At 40.0% G+C, this 10,008-nt stretch overlaps 1 protein-coding gene across 2 annotated transcripts in view; it reads left to right on the top strand.

Moving 5' to 3' along the window:
• The window catches only part of NFATC3 (nuclear factor of activated T cells 3), a 71,565-nt gene that overhangs the window by 51,886 nt on the left and 9,671 nt on the right, over window positions 1-10,008 (top strand). Inside the window, exon 10 of one of the 2 annotated variants that reach the window (XM_068150488.1) lies at window positions 7,575-7,676. The exons of the other annotated variant lie outside the window; for it this stretch is intronic. Within the exon in view, the coding sequence (XP_068006589.1) occupies window positions 7,575-7,676 (102 nt within the window). The remainder of the gene's footprint in view (window positions 1-7,574; window positions 7,677-10,008) is intronic. 2 annotated transcript variants of the gene reach the window in all.

Raw genomic sequence — 10,008 nt, 5'->3', positions numbered from 1 at the left:
CAATCTGCAAAACCAAATTGGATGTCTAGTCTGAAACATGCTGTTACAGAAATCTTGAAGCAGCTGAGCTCTCTTAACGTGAGTAGATAATTCCTCTGCTTAATCAGCTTTAAATAATAAAACCAGCATGCTTAGACAGAAACATTTTTTATAATGTGTCTACAATATTACTGTGCTTTAAGAAATTATTTCAATTTCTCTTTTGTGTATAATTCAATTTTAGCTCCTGCACAAAAGGAGCTAGACATAAATATCAAATCAGTTATTCTGGTAACAAAGGAAAAATATCCTAACACAATTGCATGTATAAGTGTGGATAAAGTATGTTCTTCCAGATAATATTTAGTTGGTAACTCCTAGAAACACGTTTCCCAAACAAGGCAATTAAAGATCACCAAATAAAACATGGGAGTAGAGAAAATTGAAAATTTTACAAATCATGACTGGATTACTAAGTCAGTAGTCTTAAAAAAGTAAACAACACACCTCAAAAAGTCCTGACAGCATAACTAATCTTCTTTCTTCTAAGTAACTATTCCTGGCCAAGCTATCAGCCCATGGCTTGGATGGGAGCACACTGTGTTGGGTTAGGAACTGGCTGGAGGGCCAAACCCAGAGAGTGGTGGTGAATGGTGCCACATCCAGCTCGTGGCCAGTGCTGGGCCCCATGTTCTTTAACATCTTTATTGATGATCTGGATGAGGACATTGAGTCCATCATCAGTAAATTTGCAGATGACACCAAGCTGGGGGCAGGTGTTGATCTGCTGGAGGGTAAAGGGGCTTTGCAGAGGGACCTGGACAGATGGGCAGAGGCCAATGGCATGAGATTTAACACATCCAAGTGCCGGGTTCTGCACATTGGCCACAACAGCCCCATGCAGTGCTACAGGCTGGGGTCAGAGTGGCTGGAGAGCAGCCAGGCAGCAGAGGACCTAGAGGTACTGGTTGATGGTAGGCTGAACATGAGCCTGCAGTGTGCCCAGGCAGCCAAGAGGGCCAATGACATCCTGGCCTGCATCAGGAACAGTATGGCCAGCAGGAGCAGGGAGGTCATTCTGCCCCTGTACACTGCACTGGTTAGGCCACACCTCGAGTCCTGTGTCCAGTTCTGGGCCCCTCAGTTTAGGAAGGATGTTGACTTGCTGGAGCGTGTCCACAGATGGGTAACAAAGTTGGTGAGGGGTTTGGAACACAAGGCCTACGAGGAGAGACTGAGGGAGCTGGGGTTGCTTAGCCTGGAGAAAAGGAGACTCAGGGATGACCTTATTGCTCTCTACAACTACCTGAAGGGGGGTTGTAGACAGGCAGAGGTTGGTCTCTTCTCCCAGGCAACCAGCACCAGAACAGGACGACACAGTCTCAGGCTGTGCTGGGGAGGTTTAGGCTGGAGGTTAGGAGGAAGTTCTACACAGAGAGAGTGACTGCCCATTGGAATGGGCTGCCCAGGGAGGTGCTGGAGTCACTATCACTGGAGGTGTTTCAGGAGGAGACTTGATAGGGTGCTTGGTGCCATGGTTTAGTTGATTAGGTGGTGTTGGATGATAGGTTGGACACGATGATCTAGAAGGTCTCTTCCAACCTGGTTTATTCTATTCTCTTTCAAAATTAGCATAGTAGATGGTATCTTTGCTACAAAAAATAAAATTTTAAGCAATTTTAACAAGATTTGAGTGCAGTGTGGAAGTGCCTACCTTATGACAAATGTAGTCCTAGAATTACTAAGGTGGTTCACTTGAGACAGTATCTTTTTTTTTTTTTCAAGCAACCAACCATCCAAAAATAAAACTCCCCAAACAAGACAACTAAAATACACAAACAAAAAACCCCATCCCTCCTAGGAAAGTGGCAGTCCAGATAGTAGTTCCTATATTCCTCATTAAAGTGAATCTTGGTGCCTCTTCAGCCAATATTCAGGCTTATTCTTCAAAACACACTAAATCCCCCCCAATACAGTTCTTAACTCAGAACTACACAGCCAATGAAGCTTGTGTGGCTATTCATTTTCTCATTTATTCAATAGGCTGATTGATGTCCTTAGGCTTTTCTAATCTCCACCTTGATTTTGCTCTTTTGTTTGTCTTCCCCTGTTCTCATCCTTGCTTCCTACAGAAAATATTTTCTAATCCACTTTGAGAAACAAAATACAGAAGGACACCTAGGTATGAAATTCCAATGATACTACAGAAAACATTTCAAACATAAGACAGTTTCCAAGTAATATGTACTGTGTGCTGCTGCAGTGGTGCTCTGAAAAACACCACTACTGCTGCTTAGAGCTTGGCACTGTCAATCTACATAAACTGGTAAACTTTTGGACTGGAACTACAGAAAAGCAGCTCTTGGTCTCTGTCCCTTCTACTTTTCCTCCTATTCCCTAGGTCTTTTGAACATTGTTTTTCCCCCTAGCATCCTTCAGCAAGTCAGCTTAACTCCTCAAGCTAATGTTTTCCTGTTTAGACAGTGGAAAGTTTAAGGCTGTGAGTACATGTAAACCAAAGAGTTAAATGACAAGAAACTGGCAGGGGGTTATTTGCATGCTTTCCCATATCTTGGGAATCTGTCTTATACTCTTCAAATGAAACTCCCCTTTCTACCCCACTTGGAAACCAAGCTAGCCAAAGGTAGACTCAATCTAGTTGTATGCTGAGGCCTTGGTTATTGCCACACACCGTTTTTAAAAGTGCCCCATGTGTGGTGGTCAAGTGTTAGATTTAAAACTATTCTAATACTGCTGAGGGAGAATTTAATCTCTTGAGGTTTGCAGTTTAGGAGCGAGTTTGCCTTGGATTTCATGGCTTTGTCCAGCAATGAGACTTCTAATACAGAAGTGTTTAACCATTTTAAAGATATTATGATAGGGTGTTCAGCAAATTGGGATGACCTTCTACTAATCCTCTTACACTTTACTACTCATTGCATCTCCATTACATAAAGCTGGAGATTAGAGAATCCAGTATGTGGATTTACTATAAATCATAACTGAAATCTTCTAACCACTTTGTGTACATAAAGCAGTAAGTCTGCTTTGTTAGACACATTCCATGGAGAATTCCAAACCCTTTCCATTCATTCATCTTAATAGTTCTGTGACAACTCTCTAGTTGATACATTCTCTTGCTGGGAAGTTCAGAGATTTTTCTGATCTTAGCTAGCAAGTGTGCATGTCCTTACAGGTAGCTTTTTACTGTAGCTTCAGCTTAAATTCTGGAGAATCACAGTAGGAACTCGTAAGAAGGTATTGAAGAATGACCATATTTTGTATTTCTCAATATATTTACCATTTGAGTCATTCTGAGTTGAGGCAGAGTCCTGCCAAACAGCATCCATAAACGTCCATAAGCATACATAAACACTAAAAAAACTGAATACTATGGTCCATCTTAGTTTTTTTAGCTGCTCTCCTGCACACTGTCTTCTTGCTGGTGCAACTCAAGTTTGAGTTGCACCTGAGATGTACATCCCAAACTCAGGGGTTTTTTACTGTCTTCCAAGCACAGAACAAAATATTGCATCTTGCAGCACATCCAGTGTGAATTTGTGTGACACTAATGCATTGTACATGGAACTCTCAGAATATTCCCACTGATAAAAGGCATTTTGAAAATTCTGTTAGTATAAATGGTTTCATAAGGTTGAGTTCCAACTCCTATCTAATATTCTGTGTATTAAGGTTATATTGCCAAGCAGTATCGAGATAATAAAGCAGTTTACAATTCCAAATTTTTCTCATAAGCTTATGGGCTCCTGCAATGAGATTTTTGAAGTTGAGTAAGGAGATAAAGTAGAACCTCGAGTATATTGAAAGAGAATGGGCATCTACTTGTAGAAATGGGTGTTAAGAATAAAATAGAGAGAAAGCCAGACTGAGCAATTGATGGAAAGGAAGAGCCTGGAACAGTGAAAAAAGGTGGGTAATGTTATTCCACTAGGGTTGTCAACGGCAAAAGGATGATCTTCTAGAGGATTCAATCACTGTGTTCATAGAATCTGTGCCAGCCAACAAGGCAAGCATCTATTGAGAAAGATGTTACAGACTGCTGGGGTGTAAAGAACTAAAGAAATTTTCAGGTACCTATGACCACCTAATGTGTGAAACTCCCTACATCCTTCTGAGAGCCACAGAACACCTTGTAACTACTTCAAAGTAAGCTCAGCTAGTTGCACAAAAAGATTCCCATGTAAGAACGAAATAGGTTAGGAACTGACTCTGAATGCAAGTGGCACATCTACAGCACAGTGCAGGCACTGGCAACAGCAGTGGAGCTGGAAGGAGTTAGGCATGCCCTTGTGACACTGGCAAAAATACACTGAGGCGCTTTGACACTGCTTTCCACCGTGCAACACCTCCAGCTCCAAGGTTCATGCTTCATCCTTACTATGTGAGACTCATCTGTACTCTTGGGTGAGAGAAAGGTGTCAACACAGGACTTCAGTGAAGTAGTTTCATGCAGAGAGCATGACATAACAGTGACAGGTTTGTTACTATACCAAGAAAATGCAGAACTTGTGCTGCAAGCACAATTCAGACTGTATAGCTATAAACATAATGTGCACAAGAAAACTCTGCTCTCCCTAACATTTTATACAATCAATTTTTATCAGTTAATCAAGTACCAAGTAAAGTTGGCATTGAATGCCAATACTAGCAGAAGTAAGCCTGTCCTACAGCTTGAAATGGTACCTTGCAAGGCAGCCCACCATGTCCTCCGTAGTTTGCCATTGGAGATAGAGCCTGCCATATGACTGGTTTTGATCATATATCAACAGAATCAGCTGTCTGCTCCACACCAGAGAAGACTGAGGCTTAATTATAGCCTGGCAGCTTTTTGTTTTCAGGGAAAGTTGACACTGCTACTTGCTGGTCATGTGGAGTCAAAACTAGGCTAAATATACTGCACTAACCAATAGGATGTAGCTGCAGGGATTCTTCACATAAATGCAGCTGGTAAGTCTATCTGGAGTTGACAGAAGGCCTGCACCTGAGGAACTGCAGTATTTCCATAACATTCTTTGAGGTGTACTGATTCTCATCACCTCTGTAAATACAGTAGTTCACTCATCTGTCCCGTGAAACATGGAAATTAAGAGGTGGATGGTGCAGTCCTACCAAATCTAGACAGCTCATACCATCTCCTGTACAATTACAGCAAGCTTCTCTCTGCAGAACCTGTTCCAAAGCTTCCCTGTGTGCCAAGTACTCTAATGTCACCATAAACACTCTTGCATTCTAGAATATTTTGGGGACCTCCTGTTCTAAAACCAGTACATCCTCTAGTTTAAGAGCTGTTACCCACACATCCTTTTTCAGTCCAGTAGAGTAGTACAGGATACACAGAATGAACTTATAGTTGGATAGAATGACATGGGAAAATCAAAAATTTTTTAAAAAGGTTAAAAAAAAACCCACCTGACTCCTTGTGGAAAGAGATCCTAGAAACCTAATAGCACAACTCCAGTAGCTTTCTGATCCACCTGTACCCATAAGAGAACTCCCATTTTAAGTTGACTTGCTGCATTGACCTACATCTGGTGCAGATAATTGAGGGTTTAAAGTTTTTCGTAACCTTTCTTTATTTAAAGCAGCGAGGTGGTTCCTAAAAGTATAAATTTTTGATCAGTTAAACAGACCTGTAGGATGTAAGTGTTGGGTTTTTTTACTCTAGTTTAATAGTTTCAATCATAGCTTTATATCCTTTGGGTACTAAAACGTGTGTTGAATTGCTTAAGGAAGTAAAAACCTCTCAAATGTTTATGAAATTGAGGTAGAAAGGCATTTTTAATATACATTTAGCTGGTACCCCAAGTTAAACTTAAAGCGTGCACTGAACAAAATCTCCATGCTAAACTACACTTTTTCAAGGCTGTTGTTTTATCTGCCATGTTTCACAAGTAACAAGTACTGTGTGCCCAAAGCAATTGCATGCTCCATTCCAGAAGGTGCTGGTTGGAGCCACATTGTATGTTCTACACATGACATATCTTATCAGGGATTTATAAAAGCAAACCCTTAGTCCTGGCAGCAGCTTTATTAGGACATGCAAGAACTTCAGAATCCCTCTGTATGACATACATTAGAGTAATAGCTCAGAATTGTATTTCCCTGCTGAAGTGACAGAGAATCCTTACTGTATAAACTATGCAGACTTTATGATGTAGAGACTTGCTTAAAAGAGTTAATTAATGCCAGTGCTCTCTGGAGGCCTTTTTGTCAGTGTGTTTGTTGTCTGCTCCTTTGAAAGCCTGAGCTTTAAAGAGGATTGCCAGTAAAAGCTAATGTGTTTCATCCCTAGGTTGTTTTCTGCCCTGGATTCATTATACCTTTATTTAAATGTCACTTTTTTTTCCTGTTTCTATTTAGTTTGGGGGATAAAATACATATCCTTTCCTTAATCTCCTATTATTTCACAAGAACTTGTCCTTCATCTACTCCTTTCCTTCAAAATGACAGTGAACACTTTCAGTAAAAGCCAACTAACGTTTTCCCCTTCCTGCTGAAATCCACGCAACATTATGCTTTATACAACCAAGTGTAAAAAGTCATCCAAAGAACTCATTTGAACTGCTTGAATTTCAGGAGGAAGTAAGAATAGACTGTTTCATTCTCCCAGGAGTCATCTCCAAGCAGGGCTTAGAAATCATGTTGGCAAAGGAAATGTGTGGCTCTAGCCAGAAGGCAGAAAGTAGCCAGTTTCCAGAGTAATTTTGTTAATTGTATTAAAGTCCCCTTTACTAAACTCTGTCTTTGCAGGGAGACAACAAAATTCAACCAAACCCAACCTAGTATAGCCTTGTAAGCTTTGTGTAGTTACCATCCACAACTGGACAAACAGGCCCTTGCTGGGTCAAGTATGAAACACACTATTCCGCATTCATTTTTCCTGCAGGAAAAACGGTTCAGTGGAATACTGCTCTGCACCTTCTTGTGATGTGTCACGTTGCTTTTGTCTGATGGAGCGATCCCTACTAAGAGAATATTTTGTGTTCCAATGCTTCACACTGTGTGTGGCCTGACTGCAGTTCAGTACCTTGGGCAAATTATAGATAACCTGACAAGGGGAAGCCAACAGCTGTTTACAGCAACAGTTTCCTGTGCTTAAAAGAGAAATAAAAATAAAGGTTTATTTATTAGTACTCTTTTGCCTACCTTGTTCAGTAGAGGTGCTGTCAAGGAGCACAAAACTTAATTTGACCACAGTAAGTGACATGGATTGAGAAAAGGGCAGGAGGAATGTTCTAAACTAATACAAATACTAAAATGAGATTTATGTTGTATAACGTCCATGATGGTACAACAGGGCAGACAGACAAAAATCCTAACCATTACCTTTATGGCTCTGGCTACTAGCTGAAAAGTAACTAAATACACAAGATAAGGTATATTGTTTTTAATAGTCACTCTTGATAATTTATAAATAGTTACTTATGTCAACATATGTAGTAGCTGTGAATGAAACTGGGTATTTGAAGTTAGTGCTATTAAAAGACAATTAAAAGTCACTTCCTGGTTGAGTGAACTGTAACTTCTTGGTTTAGTCCAGTCAGTAGTTATGTCTGTCTTCTTCTCTGACACAGACAGTTTTATCTCTGACCTGGAATACCAGCCATCAGGTTCAACAGAGAAATGGACTCAACATTCAGCACTCATGTCCAACTCCTATGTGGAAAATCTAGAGGGTGAGTCTGCTTACTGAAATGCTTCAATGTTTGAAATTGGAGCATGAAGCAAAGGGGAAACTGTTTGAATAGTCTTAATAACTACAAGTGAAAGGTGCTATGTAAAAGCTCAGTGTTGCTGTAACTAGACACCTGCTTGTTCTGGAGTAGCTGTAAGCTCAGAAGTGGGGAACCAGATGTGCACTCACTCAGTGAAGACCTCCATGTAAAGCATATAGAGCTGCCACTGAACTACCTGAGTGCTGTAGGATCTAGCAACAACAACAGAAGACTGTATTAAAATCTTAAACCCAAGAGGGGCAAAGCTGTAGAGTGACCAGTTTAGGTAACACTGAGAAATTCCAAATGTTTCTCCTTTCTTAAAAAGATGAAAGAGTGCAAGTTTAACCAACTGTATACAGTGGTGTGCACTGCCAGTCTAAGTACTAGCAATATGGATTCATAAACCCATTTGTAGTTCAATGTACACTAATTGGGAAAGATTATCTGGATTTTAAGATGCTTTCAGCTTCTGTGTGTCAGATATAAGGAAGATAATTATGCATTATGACTATGTTCAATAGCAAGGATACGAGAAACTGACACACGGTATATTGGTCCTGTTTGTGTTTATACTCCTCCTTTTTGTTTTTCCTCTGTACTACAAATGTGCCTAAAGTGTCAGAACACTATACTGTGTCTCCCACTTCCCCCCCCGCCAATGTGTGTCTACATATATAAGACATTTTGCTTTCCCTGTAGTTTTTTTTTAAAGGGGAATAGCTACAAGTGATGTAGGATTGTTGACACTAAAGTAATCAAGTTCTGTGTACAGCCCCTATAGTATAGTGTAAACTGATCTTTATTTTGCCCATGAAACTACAAAGAAATCACAATATTGGTCAAAAAAATTGACTCCATTCTGCTTTTCTTACCTTAGTAATAAACATTTGGATAAGTAAGTAGGTACTATTTAGAATGGCAAAACTAGGCAAAGGACTCCACATTGAACTGATGTTCCTGGATCCTGAAACAGTAAATGAATTGGTAAAATCCCAGCTATGACTTAGACTACTTCTGTGTTCTAAACTGTGTAACTCAGGATCCAGTAGCTACTGAATAATTGTTGAAAGAGTTCTTGAAAGATGAAAACTCAGTTGTAATACTAAACGTAACTCCCAAATACCAGTATTATCAACTAACCACCACAGTTGAAATTACAGGACTTACACCAGCAACCTTTTTAAAAGGCACACAAACAGAAAGCCAGGTCCAGACAGAAATGTTTACACACAACTGCTAGCATCAGAGCAACACAACTGAAACACATGACTACTTTTTTATTATTTAAAATGGGCATTTGGTATAAGAAAGATTGTTCTTACATTAGTACCTGGCTATGTTTACACAGGAAGACATGCTAATGTAGCACTGCATGCTTACAGACTGAACTGCCAGGCTTAAATTAGCTTCTAAATTGTACTTCTGAACAGGAGAGCCACAGTGTGCAAAGGCAGGAAATACACTAATGGAACACTGCAGCCATCCTTTACAGAAGTCTAAGTGTGGTGACTGCTTTGTAGAGCACTAAGTCATGGGAAGAACCCACAAGGGGAAACATCTCTTTATTTGGTCCAAAGGAACATATAGGAACTGCTTCCAAAAAGATTTCAAAGGGAAACCTATGGAAAAATAACAACATTTAAGAAAAAATAGGTGGCCAAAAGAGTAAAATAGTTGTACGCAGTCTGCAAACAATGAAGGCTCAGATGAAGTGTACAACCACTCTGTAGTGAGACAGGCTACAAGCTGCTTCCAAGTGCAGAAAACAAAAGAGCATGAAAATGATTAGGTGAAATGTGAAACTCTGCCAACAGACAGCAAATTAGGAGTTCAATTAAAATAAGTGAACTTTGAAAAGGTTTTTGTGTTGATGTCTAGAGTTGAGGAACTAGAGAGTTATGCCATAGTCCTTTGGAAAAGGGAGATGTTGCAAGACTGGTCGCAAGTTGAAGTGTCAGTTAAAAGGTTTCAGAACAGACAAAGAAGCAGACAGTGACAATTCACCTCAACTAGAAATTGTGCCAGAGAACAGCTCAGAAAGAGTAAGCAACAGATGAACTATTAACTGTAATGTATAACCTGTTGCTCAAGACCAATTTGGAGCCAGGGGACTGGAAGGGTAAATGTGAGGCTGTAACTGCTCAGATATTCAGAGCAGTGATAAAAACTGTTTGGAAACCTCTACAGGAAGGCCTTATGATTAAAGAAAATCAATTAAAGAAGCATAAATTATGGTACAGGAAGGAAAAGAATAATGCATGAATTCCATATATATAATGACAAGCTCTCT

Source organism: Melanerpes formicivorus, unplaced genomic scaffold (genome assembly GCF_026170545.1).
Source record: "Melanerpes formicivorus ecotype bairdi unplaced genomic scaffold, bMelFor1.0.p_v2 SCAF_20, whole genome shotgun sequence".
In the NCBI taxonomy this organism is placed as follows: domain Eukaryota; kingdom Metazoa; phylum Chordata; class Aves; order Piciformes; family Picidae; genus Melanerpes; species Melanerpes formicivorus.
Note: the sequence above shows the minus strand (reverse complement) of the source record. Positions and strands in the feature narration are given on the sequence as shown.